At 53.9% G+C, this 16036-nt stretch overlaps 1 protein-coding gene across 6 annotated transcripts in view; it reads right to left on the bottom strand.

Annotated features, from left to right (window-relative positions):
* Nucleotides 1-16036, bottom strand: part of Baiap2 (BAI1 associated protein 2) — a 75164-nt gene that overhangs the window by 1513 nt on the left and 57615 nt on the right. The window contains exons 7-14 of one of the 6 annotated variants that reach the window (XM_029561339.1): nt 12593-12745; nt 9982-10206; nt 9634-9835; nt 9014-9215; nt 7960-8028; nt 7203-7365; nt 5304-5338; nt 2581-2628 (exon numbers count right to left, since the gene is read on the bottom strand). In XM_029561339.1, coding sequence (XP_029417199.1) covers nt 2601-2628; nt 5304-5338; nt 7203-7365; nt 7960-8028; nt 9014-9215; nt 9634-9835; nt 9982-10206; nt 12593-12745 — 1077 coding nt within the window. In that variant the 3' untranslated portion in view covers nt 2581-2600. Of the gene's footprint in view, nt 1-2580; nt 2629-4386; nt 4819-5303; nt 5339-7202; nt 7366-7959; nt 8029-9013; nt 9216-9633; nt 9836-9981; nt 10207-12592; nt 12746-16036 lie in introns of those variants that run through there. The other 5 variants (XM_029561341.1, XM_008828763.1, XM_008828781.2 and 2 more) reach the window with 5 other exon arrangements.

Below are 16036 nucleotides of genomic sequence, written 5' to 3' on the forward strand. Positions count from 1 at the left end.
CGGCAGCTCGGTTCTGCCCTGTGCTGGGCTGATCTTCTGCTCTGGTCTATGTGGGTGGCTTCACTTCACCTGGAGGTGTGTAGGAACTGCTCAAGGTGTGAGGTACAAATGTTGCTGTTGCAGTGAGGGTGCCAGCTGGAAGCTCCGGCCCGGCCAAGCCATGCACCGCCCACTCCAGCTCCTAGAGGAGGGCTCCCAAGACAGGCCCTGGGAGACCTGGAATGAGGATGGGAACTTCCTATTCAGAGTGTGGGACACAGCAGCACAACAAACAGGCCTGTCTGACCCCGGTCTCAGAGCAGGGTCATCTTGGGACCAGGCCCAAAGAGAACAGCAGGTGTTTGCAGGATGTGCCTCTCTCCTGCCTTGACTTGGCTCACACTTGAAGTCATCAAAAGATGCTATCGCTGGCCAGGACCCATATGGAAGCTCAGGCCCAGAGTACTCTCAACCAAGAGGCAGAGCTGCCCTTGAACACTCTGCTCTCCCCTTCCCAAAGTCATGGGACCATTTGATGCACACAGAACTATCCACACAGTAAGATTCTAAGGAAATGGCTTGGGACCCAAAGCTGTCTAGTCAGAGGCTAATGACACTGGAGGATCAGAACTTCCACCCCAAGCAGACCTGGGAGCTTCCCAAGACCGCAGGTCTCAGAGGGGAAAGGCTAGGTGGTCATCAACTTTGGAACACTGGAAACAGGTGCTTCTGAGTGGCCCCAGCCAGCTGGTCTGTGTCCCCCTGGGCCTGGAGCCTGACCCTGAGGTGGCAGAATGACCAACCTCAGAGGTCAAGGCCACTACAAAGTCTTGCTCTGTGCGTGTCCCAGTAAGGAGAATCTGGGGACATGCTTTCTGAACACACCGGAGCAGACTAGTGCAGTTAACCTCCATGGGACATGGTCAGCATCTGGTATGCAGCCAAAAAGCATCACACCAGGAAGTATCCAAGAGCAGGAGGACAGAACATGTTCCAACTGGGAAACTCGGAGGATAAGACACCCCAGCCTTGGGATCCAGGAGTGATAGGCTGCTTCTCTGCAGTTACAGGTGTGGCTGAGGAACATAGTGGGACAGTGGCTGGGTAGTGAAGTCTGTACCAGCTGAGTGGAGGGTCTGAGGAGTCTCTCCCTGGCTCTACTGGCAGTCATCCATGAATAATGCCATGACCAGAAGCTTAGAACAGCTCAGCATCCTGTAGCTGTGTGACCTACCACTTATGCTGTTTCCCTAATCAACCACTAATGAGCAATCAGGTGAAGCTAGGAACAAAGAGTCTCTCTGTGCAACCTGTGCCTTACAGCAATGGCAAGGGAGACCAAGATGAGCAACTATGAATTTCCGTTCCTTCATCTACAGCTTCCCACTAGGCCTTGGCATCCTCAGAATCAAGTAGGTGAATCAAGGGTGAGCCTCAGCGCCTGCTGCCTGGCAGTGTGGATGGCAGCCTGGTACCTGCCCCTCCTGCAGCCCTACACTCAGGGTGAAACTGGGTGAGTGGACCCCAGGAAGAGGCTGCACCAGCCTCCTTGAGCCTCTGTCTTTCCCATGCACCTGCAGATGAGGGTGAACAGCCCCCACTGGCTCAGTGGGACCCAGGGTAGAAGATTTGCCATGCTTGGGCAGGAGATACAAGCTTTCCAGAGAGCATCTCAAGTGTGGAGCTAGAGGTGGGAGAAGGTGGCCTGCGTAAGGTCAGCCCCGGGTATTTCTACCCGGTCGCCAAATTTCAGCAGCATTTCTCACAGAACTCCAGAATTCATGCCACAGCTCTTCAGCAGAAAGACAGTGACAGTGGGGTGAGGCATTTAGTGGTCTGGATGCCTACAGGCTGAAATGCATCACTGTGATCCCCAGGGAGGTAATGACCACCACTCTTAAGGGATACAGGCCCTGGCTTCCTATGCCACCTGCCCTATGGTGTGGGTGGGGCGCACAAGACTCCTCCATTGGGGTGGGCAATGCACAGCAGTACCCTTCCTGCTTGCCCTGAGCAGTCTGTCTCTGCTCACTTCTCTAGCACCAAGGGAAAAAGCAGCCTGGCCAATGTCTTGGAGACATGTGGGGAGGTAGAGAGAGCCAGGAAACAAGACCTGATGGCAGAGGTCCATCTGGTCCTGGGTCTTGGACACTCAAAGTTCTGTTCAGCTTCAAGCTCCCCAGATGGGCTCAGCCCCACCCTCCCCCAGAGGAGCACCTAGGTAGGTGCTGCCTGGTCAGGGGGAGGCCTGGCTCAGCTGTTCACCAGGTCACCTTGTGATTGACTATGGCGAAGCACCCAGCAAGATAGGAGGGAACAGAGCTGGGCCAGTCCATATCCAACAGCAAAGGCAACAAAGGGACAGAGTCAGACCAGACCCACAAGCCTCCAGGCAGAAGAAGGAAGGAGACCAAGGAGCCCAGCCCGAGGAGGGAACCAGTGCCAAGAAGGCCCAGAGCCCAGATCAAGACAGCTCAGCAGATCCCCAGGCCCCGCCAGGCAGTGAACCCCTCCAGTGGAGGCTGACCTGGCCCAGGCCAGGGGGTCTAGCCATAGCCACTATAGATGTAGACAGATGGGCACAAGGCCAGGACAACTTACTAACTCTAGTCAAGGGCAGCTCAAAATCTGGCCACTTCCACATCGACACTGTAAGGAAAAATAGACTGGTTGGTAACGCTGGAGTGGCAGGTGGGTGTCTGGGGATCTGGGAAGCTCAAGGCCAGAAAGGATGGGGTACCTGGTTGGGCAGGTACAGGCTGTCAGGAAAGAACCTATAGCCTTTGGGCACATGCCTCCACTTGTCAGGCAGAGAAGGGGGAGCTAAGAGGTGACACTAAGGGGCATGCCAGCACAGGCAGGGTGTCCACTCCCTCTGCAGCCTGCACCAGGTCCTTCAAGGCCCTCTCTCTCAGCCAGGGCAGTGGGCCACCCAGGTGCCATCATTAGGCCAGCTGGACTGGCACTATCTTCAAGTCTAGATTGTGGGAAATGACTGCCAAGTGCTCTGCAAATGAGCAGAGAGAAGAGAGAAGAGAGATGGCTGTAAGGTGGGACGCACAGAGGAGTGGCCCACACAGCCCCAACATAAGCCTGGGAGCTGGAAGGAGGTGCCGAACCCAACTCAGTGCAATAAATAAAACTTTTATTCCAACAGTTAACTGCAATACAGGGCACAATTCAGATTTAAAAAAAAGGAAAAAGGAAAAAATATTTTCAACACTTTACATCTTCATACAAGTTTGCTGTTTTGTGTCTACATTCATCCACTGTGCATGGAGTCCCCTGGATTTGAAATCTTTTTAGCAAAATTAGAACACAGGAAGTTCTTTACACGGGTCCATGTTCTGGCCGTGTTTTCCTTAAATATAAAACAGAAGGTCTGCCTGTGCCTGAGCTGCTGCTTGCAGACACGACCAGCCACATCCTAGTCCTCGGCAGGTTTGCGGAAGGGTTTTGCTAACCACATCAGAGGTGCATCCGCAGCTTTCTAAGGGCTTCCACCAGCTGCAGGGCTGAGCCCGCTGCACCTTGGGCTTGGCTACCCAGAATTCAGTGTGTGAAGAGACAAAACCAGTAGCCACTGAGTCCAGTGTGCCTGTTTCTAAAGTCACCAAGACACACAGAAGACGAGAGCGCTTAGGAGGAGCCAGGCCAGGGCCTGCTTCTTCCCCCAGCCTCGCCAGGCTGGCCATGCGTACCCAGCCCTCTGCAGCCCAGGGGCGACAGATGGCCATGATTTCCCTCAAAAGGCTGGTTATAGAAACGATTCCCAAAAAACATGGGGGGTGGGGTGGTCTCGAGGTCTTTGGAATGTCCGCGTGTGGCCGGGCAGCACCTGCTCCCGACCCCTGCTCTCACCAGTGTACTGCATGAGGTAACGCCACCCCCGTGACAGGACGCCGCACTCTGCTCTACGAACACCTTCTCAGCAGTGTCCACTGAGGAAAGAGGCCCAGTGCCTGGCCTGATGGGCTGGGTAGGGCCGGGCTGGGGCTGCAGCCTCCATCACAGGAGTGGCCAGCTTCCTCAGGAGGCCCCGGAGGGCCCACGCAAGCCCCTTTTCTCGGTGCAGCCCTTGGAAGGGGCCTGGGGTGGGCCAAGGTTCTCAGATCTGAGCCCCCTCCTGTTCTAGAAGATGCCAGCACTCTGGGGGTCAGATGCAGAATAACAGTACGTACACCGGAGTCCATGCATGTCTGTGTTTTGTTTATAGGAAAAAAAATAGTCCTTTTTCCTATTTTTCTTTTTTTTTTTTTTTTTTTTTTTTTTTTTTTTAAAGAAAAAAAAAATTTCTTTTTTTTTTTTATAGGAAAAAAAAAAGTCCTTTTTCCTTTTTTTTTTTTTTTTTAAAGAAAAAAAAAATTTCTTTTTTTTTTTTATAGGAAAAAAAAAAGTCCTTTTTCCTTTTTTTTTTTTTTTTTTTTTTTTTTTTTTTTCTTTTTGAGATTTTTCTTTTTCTTCAAACTCTAGACCTGGCTCATAGCCAGCCTTAGAAAAGGGATGTGCATCGTGAACACCACAGGGCTAGGGCAGCAGGTGAGGACGCTGTTTTGCCACCCAGCCAGCAGGCCCCGCCTGGCAGTTTATGCTCAAGGCTGGGGACACCAGGTAGGGGCGTGAGCGCAGGGGGCGCAGGGAGCAGCACCATGGACCCTGGGGGAATCTCAGAGTCTGGGGTCACCAACCGAAAGGCGGGAGCAGGTGGGAAAGAAAACAACCCGAGAACAAACCAACGAGAGCTGAGAAGGGAAACCGATGGAGACGGGGGAGGAGCTCTTCTGAGCAGTTGCCTGGGGTCAGCGTCCTCACACTGTGGACACCAGCGTGCCACTGCCACTGTGGAACAAAAGCACAGGACAGCTGCCCAGACACATGCCCACTAGTCAGAGGCAACAGGCCTGCCCACCACCCGGCAACGGCCCTGTCGGCAGCCCTGGCCGGCCAGCACCAGGCCACCTGACCTCAGAGAGGATGATGGGGAGGACAAGGCTGTGCCAAGGGTGTCAGTTCAGCCTTGCTGCTCTCCTCCCTGGTTCTAGGGAGGCCTAGAGGTGGGCCAGCCATCCTCCCTAACTCTGCCCTCTAGAATGGACAGGGCCGGCCGGCTGGGGCATCAAGAGAGAGGGGCAGGGTGGAAGGGCGTGCTTGTTCTGCTCAAGAAAGAGTGGGAGCCCATGCGGGGGGAGGGTGGATCCAACTCCAGTGGCAGGCACGGGTCATGGGTTCCCAGAGGAAGCTTCTAGGTCCCAAGGGAGGGGTAACCCTAACCGAGCTCCTGATCACCTTCCCATATTCCCACATACAATTCAAAAGACTCTTACCTGCTCACAGACCGTGCCCCGTAGTCATCCAGACCCTGGGGAACAAAGACAGAGCAGTCAGGTTGGGCTCCAGAGACTGAGACCCATCCCCTTACCGAAAAAGTGTCCTTGGCACTGTCGCACAGGAGGGACCTGACTTTGAGGGTCGGAATGGGCTCCCCAAGAAGTTGGCCCTTTCCTACTTCCTTCTATCTCTGGCCACAGTGGTTGGGGACCTCTCAAGAGCCTATGGTTTCCAAAACCTATGGGGATGTGGTAACCTCTCAAATGAACTAGAACATCTTCCATCTTGGCCAGTAGCCAACTGGACTGAACTGTGTTTTCTGTAAATACAGAGCAGGTCACTTCATGACCTGCTCCCATGCATCAGAACGTCCCCAGAGCTGAAGCCCAAAAGCCCCCGTGGGGATGGTGAAGGGCGGTCAGGCATCTCGGAAGGCAAAAGCCTTCCTAGAAAGCAAAGCACGTTGGTGCTGGCCTTGGAAGAGGGAAGAAAGGTAATGGAAGGGGCTGCCTCAGGAAACTGATACCCGCCCATCCACCGCACACACCTGGACTGGCCCTGAGCTACATAACTGACTAGAAAGGGGCAGCTTAGGCATAGACGGTTGGCTGCACAAAGCTGCCCATCCTCATCAGGAGAGCTTAGCGCCAGGCATTTGGTAGGATCACCATCTCCCCAGAGGTTGGCTCATGCCCAAGGTCCACAACTCCAGCTGCGAGACTGGACACCCCTGCTGGCTACCTGCTGTAAGCACTAGCTCTAGAAGGCTCGAGCCAAGAACCAGTGCAGTCTAGACATACTCACATGCTCACACTCCCTGGAGGCAACAGGCCCATGGCCCCACAGCCTCATCCTACAAGCCAACCCTTAGGGCTGGATAGGTTCAGACACAGAGGGGATCTTGCCTCCTTCCAACCTGATCCCACAGTCTCAGGTCATTCTGCGACCAGGCCTCCTCAGGTATAGGGACACCTTGAGGGGTGTTGCACAGGAGGCCCAAGACTTGGAAATGGTGGGCTCTCTGTTTCCCTACATCTGTGGGGCTGGAGCAGACCAATGGTTTTCAAACTTGAATATACTTGAGATTTTTTTTTTTTACATTTTATTAATTTATTTTGTGTGTATGTGTATTTATGCGCTTGTGTATGTACGTGTGTGTGTGTGTGTGGGTGTGAGAGAGAGAGAGAGGAGGGGGGGAGGGAGGGAGAGGGGGGGAGGGAGTATGTTTGCCACAGCAGCATGCATGTGGGGGTCAGAGGACAACTTGCAGGAGTCAAGTTTTCTCCTTTCACCGTGTGGGTTCTAGGGAGTAAACTGGGCTTATCAGGCTTGGCAGCAAGCACCTTTCCCTGCCGAATCTCATCAGCTCACTGGATACACTTCTGAGACCCCCAGGATGACAGGAGGAGTCACTATCCAGTCCGATCTGAATACCCAGACTACTACTTGCATAGGGACCTGCCAGAGACCACCTCCAGGGTTTAGAATCCAGGCCTTAACCAACTACCTCCGGCCTCTGGGGCAAGGTGGCCTGACCAAGGTCACACTAACTTCTTAGAAGGCTTTGGGCAGCAGGAGCTCATGTTACCAGCTGGACACAACTAACCACCCTATAGATCTCAGTCCTCTCTGACCCCTGACCCCAGGGTGGTAGTGAGCACCCAGGATGACTTTGGGCCAACCTCCCTGCAGCCCACACCCCACACAATGGCAGTGAGCAGATCCAGGCTGGCAGGGTGTGGCCACAGAGCCTCTGCCTCAGGCCTGTCAGGCAAGAGACCCAGACACTAGCCAGCATCAGCTCCCAGACCCCTGGGAGAGGACAGCTTAGGGTACCAGCCCAGCCCATTTGCCTTCCAGGCAGATCTGTCCCAGTTCCACACGTGATGGCTCACCTGGGAGAAGGCGGGAACAGCTACACTGTAGGGCCTCTGCTTGAAAGTGCCTGCTGTTTGGGGGGGGAAGACCCGGGATGATGTGCTGTAGTCAGGAGGCGGGATGGCCAGGTCGTCCTTGTCCAGGAGGTTGCCGGTGCTGCTGCTCTTGCCCTGCTGCAGACTGTGGGGATGAAGGGCTCAGTGGCTGGTAGCCAGGTGTCTCGGGAAGCCCAACACACAGGCCAGGGTTCTCTGGGGATAACCACCCTCTCCTTCCCCATACCTCAGCTCCACTGGGCTGCTCTCAACAGCCACACAGACCTCACAGATCTGTCCCTCTGGCCTCCTTGCCCACTCAAGGCCCAGGTGTCCTGACTGTGCATGAAAACACACTGGAAGGAAACTGCCAGGGCCCAGTGGAGCCCTGCATGGACTGTAGCTATTGACCTCACCAAGGCAGCTGGGATTCTCCAAGGGTCAGGAGAACCCGAAGACTCTCAGGAGCCTAAGGAGGCCGGCAGGACAGATGTGTGCAGATCACGACAGGCAAGCTTAACAACCACCCCACTAGTACTTGCTGTTCCTCCAGACATTCTCAGTGCTCCTGGGCCCCCAACTTCTAGAACACCAGAGGTCACTACAGCACCCAACATCCTCCCACCCATGGCCTCAAACATGCAGTGGGACCTGTGAGGGGGCCTCTTTGGGAGAAGGATGAGCTGGAGGCCCAGTCCAGTTTTGTACCCAGGAGACCCTACCTAGCCAGTATGCTCACCTCATGTGCAACCTGTCACTTCCATCGCCGTCCAAGACTCGGGTGTAGGAGAAAGGAAACCAGCCCCGCCTGGAAGACAGGCCCTAGGTGAGAGGGCCCAGGCTCCACTCCATTCCACAGGCCCTCCAGATACATGACAGGACAATATACTGGCCCTTGTCAGATCCCAAGTCCCACTAGTTCCCAGCCTGTCCTTATCTGTCTGCAGAAGGATAGATGCTCACGCTCTAGGGAGACCAAGGATGTGGCCTGTGCTGTATGTGCACTTGGTTGGCCAAGGGTGAGGCACCTTAGCAGCCCTGCCTGGTGGAGCTGTGGGTTTGACCACCTGCACCACACCTGCCACTCATCCCCTTACCATGATGAGTCACAGCTCCAACGCCTGAGGAGTCACTGTGATAGAGGCAAGTGGGGCCTCCCCACTCCTCAGGGACCTCTGCTAGGCTCCCTGTCCATTATGTGGCTGCCACTGGGCTACAGCAAAGCTCAGTTTAGGTCCCCTATTGGCTACTGTGGCTTAGCCACGTGGGTCAGAAAACATACTCAGACAAAAACTGCTTTTGGGGAAGGGGCTACCTCCAGGCAGCACCAAAGCTAGACTACTGACTCTGTTAACAGGTGTTCAGTTAGGCTGAACTGGGTGGCCCTGTAAGTATGACATGGCTGAAGGCTATTCAGATCCACAGGAGCCATGGGGGAGGAAGGGAGGGCTTCTCAGGCCAGCCAAGTCCTACTTTGCCATCTATTACCTGGGAAACTATAGGCCCCATCAAGGAAATGGTCGGATATGCCACAGTGCTTATGCACAGGACAGTGTCCTGTGCCAAATAACTGGCAAAGGAAGATGACAGAGCGATGAGGTGACAGCCAATGGCTGCTGTAAATATCAGGCTACATGGGAAAAAGTCCTGGGGGTTTGGAGGACCCATCTTTCTTGCCCAGGTTTCCCAGTAGGAGACTGATCTTGCCAGCACATCTGAGTTCTGTCATCCATGCCTGCTTACTAAAGGGGGTCAGGTTGCTTCAAACTCGCTCCCCCCAGTTGGGTGCTCACATTTTGGTCTTCTCGCTCTCGCCATAGTGCCAGCCATCACGGGCCTCAGGCACCAGCAGGGTGATGAGGTCGCCCTCCTTGAAGCTCAGCAGGGTGCTGTTGTCGCCAGCCGCATGAGAGAAAATGGCCTTGACCCGCATGCGGCCGTTGCGTTCCAGGCCAGCTGCCATGGAGCTTGAGCGTGGCAGGGTCTTGTTCTCAGCTGCCAAGACAACAGAGGTGTTGTGTGAGGGGCCTATCCATGGCAGATGGAGCCTGCATGTAGGTGCTAACAGCACTCACAGACCAGATGCAGGCTGGGATGAAAGGAGATGTACACAGTCAACTGAAGCCCCTCCACCCCCTAGACTGTCTGGATGCTTTTAAATCACTGAGTGAGCCAAAAAGGTCCTGGTCTCACTCTAGCATGCCACGTTCCATGCACACATGTAACATAACCATGCATGTACCATTAGCATGTTCTTACAGACATACACATGCATACTGCTCCAGGCATATGCACATATATACCATGTAGAAATACACTCATCTCTACATATATGCTCACACATCCCCAGTCATGTACACGCACAGGCACTCACAAGCCGTGCTTCCCCAGACCAGTACCCTCAGGCCCTTACTGGTCGCATAGCTGTTCTTTGGGGTCACGCTCTTGCGCACGGGGAGTGTGTTGGAGTACGAGTCACTCAGCTTGCTCTGAGACTGCGGGGGAGACAGGGATTTGGGCTGGGCAGCCTTGCGGTCAGCCCAGGGGTTGTAGTCCTCGCTGTCCGGGCCTGCGATGCCATTCATGACAGGTACATTCTCCTGCGCAGACATCCGCTGGAGGAAGAGGAGGTAGGGGCAGGGTGTCGCTGGGAGCCTGCTTGGGTAATCCTGTGCCCCCACCCCCACAGGGGCCTCGAGCTCAGCCTATCAGGTCTGCCCCCTGGAGGACAAGTTGCTACCCTCGTAACTCCAGAACTCACCCCCACAAATGGTGCTAATTCAGGTGGCACTGGCAGGGGCTTGGCCCCAGGAATGGGGTCTGAGATGACCAGGTTGGACTTGGAGGCTGACAAGGCGCTGGGCAGGATGGAGCCATTGCTGCTGGCCATCTGCTGCATCAGCTGGACGGCACGATCTGGGATCTTGTTGGGGTCAGCACAGGCCTGCTGCCACAGAGGCAGCTTCTGGGCTAGCAACTCCTTGCCCTGGAGTGGAAGACACAGGGAGGAAGTCAGGAGTATACTGGTTCCTGCAGTGGGCACAGCCTAGGAGCACCTCTCTGAGCACCAACACCTTGCAAGTGGCCTCACCTGGCCCAGTCTAACTCTTTACCAAAGGTTCCTCATAGCGAAACTTGCCATCTATGAGGCCTTACATCTTGAAAGGGGCTTTCCTCTAAAGGGCTTGGTGTGCTCATGTGCTGGGCCATGGGGAGAACACCAGGGTGAAATCAAACCAAGGCCCAGTCCTGGCAGTGCCTCCCCAGGGGCCTGGAGGAAGGAGAAATGGGTGGGCTCACATAGCCAGCCTAGGACAAGAAGAAGAAAACCACACCACACCAGGCACAGTGGGAGAGATGGGTCAAATTTGGGGACAGGATAGAGCTGCCCAGCCAGTCAGGCCAGGCTGCTTAGGATGTGGGAAGGTGTACCCTGTCTGGAGATGGGCCTGTCTCAGGCACAGCCAACCCCACAAGTATCAAGAGTGAATATGGGATGAGAAAATCACAGGCACGACAGAGTTCTGGTTTACGGTCTTCAGTCTGTCTGAAGGAACTCAAGGACCTGGGAGAAGCTGTGCCTGGCATCTGGGTACAGGTTAGGCAGTCACAGCTCATATCTATTAGGCCAAGTGGGTTTCCAGGGCTGTAACATTGCGGCAGGTCAGATCCCACCACCCTGAGATGGCCACACCTGCAGGCAGCATCAAGACTTCTGTCTTCAGTTCCTACATACAGCAGCAGGGTGCTAAGGTCAGCGTCATCCCATGCACCACGCAAGGCTTGTGAGGACGCAGATGCCTTCCACCAGCTCAGCACTGCACCTTGCAGCAGATCCATGGCCAGTGCACATAGGGAGGCTGGGCTGGGAAGGGACCTGTAGCTTTCACAGTAGGGACAGAATGTGGCCAGTGTGTCTCCTGGGACACAGGTGCAATTCTGGCCAAGCTCTGAACCTGCCCACAACTAGAACAGGTTCAGGAGAAGAGGAGAAGCCTCTAGGCTTTTGTCTTCTTGGTGCCCATGGCCCTGGTGATCAGAGCAGAGGCTCTAGGTCATGTGTGCACAGTGCACATGTGAATGGTCTCATGAACACCAGCATGAGCAGAGCACGTCAGTGTGCATGATACTGACCCCTGGACCACCTTTGCTCACAAAGGACGTGACCAGGGCCTCTGGTTGGCTTCGGTTGTCTACATCTGAGCTCTCTGAATGTTTTGGATTGATCTAGGGGACACAATCGGATCCCCACTTCAGTTCCTGCAGGTGCCTGAGCTACAGGATTCTAATTCAAACCTGTTTCTAGCAAGGAGCCTGCCATCTGGTTCCTGCCTGCTCCCTGGGGGCTGTGTCAGCCTTCTGAACACACTAGGTCTCTGAACCCTTGACTCCTAGGCCCCAGGCTATACAAGGAAGGAAGCCCCCATGGCAGCTTATCCTGAAGGAGCTGACTCCTTTAGAGCAGCTTTCTTTGTTCAGCAAGGCTGAGCCAGGTTTTAGAATGTGGCACCTCCCAGGAAATGTGGGTCTGTGGTGGCAAGTCCCAAGTGGGGAGAATGAGTGGGGCCTAGGAGGGGCCTCAGCAAACTTGATGAGTGGAGTTTTCTCAGGTGTTAGGTAGGAAACCTCCAAGTGGCTGAGTATTCAAGCCCCACCAAAAGGTCTAGAGCTTGATGGCACTCACAGCAAGTGACTCTGAAGAGTCCAGAACAGGCTCCTATAGCAGTGAGGGGTGGGGGGGGCAGGGGCTAAGAGCCAGAGATTTGGGACCCCAGCAGGGCTCATGGCTGCCCAGGAGGTAGAGGAGCGGGGCAGGTGTGGGCTGGGATGAGGGTGGCCAAGTCCATGGGACAGCCAAACTGTGGCAGCTGGTAGACATTAAGTTGGGGAGGACCAGGTGGCTGGTGACATGGCCTGGTGGCCTTGGAGGCTGGGGGTCCTTAGTACCACAGCTGTGCACAGCCACAGGCCTAGAGATGGCCCAGAGATTTAGATGGGCATGTAACCAGGATGATGGCATGAAGGCACAAAGCCAAGGTTGCCAGAGGCTGTGGGTTACTCCCTCCCAAGCCTCCTAGGCCTTAGCTGTGCCCAGAGAGACAAGGGATGACTTAGAAAGCCGGACAACCTGCCCTCTGAATCTTCCTTAGCAGGTGGTCAGTTGTAGCCCTCTCAAAACATCCAGCAATTGTTGAGTTCTCACCCCAAAAACTGACCTGGTAATTCTCACTCTAGGACTGTTCCTGACAGCTCCAGGAGTACAGGGGTGCCTGTCCCAAGATTAATGTGCTCCCTGATGGGGTTGGGGCACAACAGCAAGTTCCTTCTGGCCAACAAGTGAGCAGCCCCCGAAGCCCACGGCACTAGCTCACCTTGGAGTGATAGGCGGCGGAGTTCTTGGCCACAGCGCACTGCTTCTCCACCAGGAAGCAGAACCTTCTGCGCTCCTCAGTGAGCGCCGTCTTGTAGCCATCAGACACGTAGTTTTCCAGCTCACCCTGCTTGTTGCTGATGGCATCGATGTACTAGGGGGCAGGAAGCAGAATAGGCCAGGGAGAGAACACAGGGCAGGCCCTGTTTGAGTTGAGTTAGGCAACATGTCTAAGCATCCTTGGGGCCATCCCTGATCTGCCTGCCCATGCTAACCAGAATCTTGTCTCCCGTAGGGGGCCTGGGTGGAGGGATTCCTGGGTTTTTCATACACACACAGTTTAAACTGTATGTGTATATTCACATGTGTATAAGGAGCGTATGTGCGTGCGTGGGTAGGCATGCACATAGAGGCCAGATGCCGATACTGGGTGTCTTGATCGCGCTCCCCTTCACTTACTAGAGCAGGGTCTCTCACTGAACATAAAGCTCCCCAATTCTGCAAGTCTAAGCTGCTCCTGGGATCCCATCTCCACCTGCCAAGTCTGAGATAACAGGTATGTGCTTCCAAGCCACCTAGTGTTTAAGTGGGTGCTGGGGAACTGAACTCCGGTCCTCATGCCTACATGACAAGTGCTTTATCCACCGAGTCATCTCCCTAATACACCTGTAGTGTAGACAGGGTGTCCACGGAGCCAGGCCAGTTTTGAACTATGTAACTCAGGCTTGCCTTGAACTTGAGGTAATCCTCTGGCCTCCACTGCCCATGCTGGGATTAGAAGTATGGGCACTAGGTCCAGCTTTTTTTAGACTCTTGCTGAGAAGGGGAAGGCACACAGATGCCAGTGGCAGATCAGTCCCTCCACAGGCTTCAGCTACAGCACAGAATCATCAGAGTGGAGGGGCTCCCCAACACCAGCCCGTGTGTCCTGGCTCCATGAGCCACAGGGCTTTCTTAGTTGACACTGACCAAGGGGACTCAGGTAAGCCTGCTGAGGAGGTCCCTACAGGCTGCTCTGTGCTCCGCTCCCGCCACTGAGCAAGTGGAAAGACAGGGAACTGAACATACTTTGGGTTATTCCACGGAAGCCCACACCCAGGTGAGGGCATAAGAGACTGTCTGTGGGGCAGTGAGGCCCCTCCCCAGAGACATGTGGGTCACCCTCACCGGCACAGGGTATGTGAGAAGCCCTCATGGAGTAAGAACTGAAAAATGACCCCAGCCCTTGCCTTTTCACCTGGGTTACCTGGGGGCTCAATCCAGGTGGCTTTGCAAGGCCCCTCAGCCTCACAGCTGCTCTGGGTTCAGGAGAAACACATGGTCAAGAAATTCTGTGGAAGTCCCCTCTCTCCCCCATCTAGAGATCCAACCTCTTTTTTTTTTTTAATTTTTAAAATTTTTTATTTTTTTGAGACAGGGTCTCCCTGTAGCCCCAGCTGTCCTGGAACTCACTATATAGACCAGGCTGGCCTTGAACTCACAGAGATCCGCCTGCCTCTGCTGGGATTAAAGATGTGTGCCTCCACGCCTAGCATTTCTTTTTAAATTTTAAAAACATTTTATTATTTTTATTTTATGTGTATGTGTGTATTGTCTGCATGTAGGTAAGTGCACCCGTGTCATGCAATGCTCTTGGAGGACAGAAGAGGCTGTTGGATCCCCTGGAACTGGAGTCATGGACAGTTGTTAGCTGCCATGTGGGTGCTGGGATTTGAACCCGGGTCTTCTGCAAGAACAACCAGTGTTCTTAACTGCTGAGCCATCTCTCCAACCCTAAGATCCAACCTCTTTATAGTCCCTAAGGTCACAGGTCTGGTGTTGGCCACCAATGGCTTTTCTATCCCAGCCACTCTGAGCTTCCTGGGAATACAATCTATCCAGAAATTTTCTTGCCAAAAGTTCCCAAGCTCCATGCAAGCCTTCAGTCCTGACTACTCATTTCGAATATGCCAAGGACTAGGAGAAACTCTGAGCACAGGCAGTATCATAGAGACAGGAAGGGGAGGCCACAGTGGATGGTTAGTGGGGACGTCTCAGTCAGGTGGGTACTTGCCCAGCACAGAAGCCCTGGGTTTCATTCCCAGTATCACAGAAATATAATAAAAATAAAGCAGAGAGGGCTGGGGATGTAGCTCAGTTGGTAGAATGCAAAGTTCTGAGATCCATCTCTACCACAACATAAACAAGGTGAGGTGGCACAGGCCTGTCTGTGATCCCAGCACTTGAGAGGTGGAGGCAGGAGGAGCAGAGCTAAAGGTCATCCTCAGCTACATAGTTTGAGGCTAGCCTGGGATACTTGAGACCCTGTCCTTCATTTTTTTTTTTTCAAATGGGTATGAGTGTATTGTCTGCAATGTAAGTAGGTGTGTCCATATCACACAATGCCTGCAGAGGTCAGAAGAGGGTGTTGGATTCCCCTGGAACTGGAGTTATGGACGGTTAACTTAGCCACCTTGTGAGTGTGCTGGAACTCAAACCCGGGTCCTCTGCAAGAGCAGCCAGTGCTCTTAACTGCTGAGTCATCTCTCTCCAGCCCTGAGACCTTGTCATTCTTTTTTTTTTAAATTTTTTGGTCTTTTTGAGACAGGGTCTCCAGGGTCTCCCAGTAGCCTCAGCTGGCTTGGAACTCACTATGTAGACCAGGCTGGCCTTGAAGTTACAGAGATCTGCCTGCCTCTGCCTCTTGAGTGCTGGCTCAAAGGTGTGTGCCACTATGCCGGGCAACCCTGTCTTTCTTAAAGTGCTGTTTAGTTGTCCACTTAAAAACAGTTAAAATGAGCTGGCCACACCCCAGCACTTGGGAGGCAGAGACAGGCAGATCTCTGTGAGTTTAAGGCTAGCCTGATCTCCACAGCCAATCCAGGCAAGCTGTGGCTACAGGGAGACCTTGTCTCAAAAAGACAAAAAACAAACAAACAAACAACAGTTAAAATGGTAAACTGTATGTTATATGTATTTCACAACTGAAAGTCTTGAACATTGATACAAGTCTTCTACAATGAAAAAGCTATGGACAAATAGTGCCACTGTGAGAGGCTGGTGCCCTGGCTGGGGGCCTGCCTCCCTGCCAGGAGGCACCAGGAAGGAGTGGCAGGACAGCTCCAAGACTTTGCCTCTGGGAGGAATATACCCACCCTTCTTACCTCCTTACTGGTCTGCCCCCCCCCACCCCCCAGGACCTGGCTGGTAGAGTATACATCCAAGGTCTGGTGACTGCACAGTACTCAGTTATAGCTAAAACCTTCTGCCATAGCCCGTATGTCAAGAACGACCAATGCCCACCCAGATACCGGCAGAAAATTTCTGTTACAAAATGCAGGCGAACCTGTAGATGGCTGGGAAGGTTTGCAACATCCTCAGGTAGGCACCCAGATCCCTCCCAATGCACCCCCTGCAGCTACCCCACGAGAGCTGAACCCCACTGGCATGGACAGAGCACTCAGCC

Source organism: Nannospalax galili, unplaced genomic scaffold (genome assembly GCF_000622305.1).
Source record: "Nannospalax galili isolate Female #2095 unplaced genomic scaffold, S.galili_v1.0 scaffold1250, whole genome shotgun sequence".
Lineage (NCBI taxonomy): Eukaryota > Metazoa > Chordata > Mammalia > Rodentia > Spalacidae > Nannospalax > Nannospalax galili.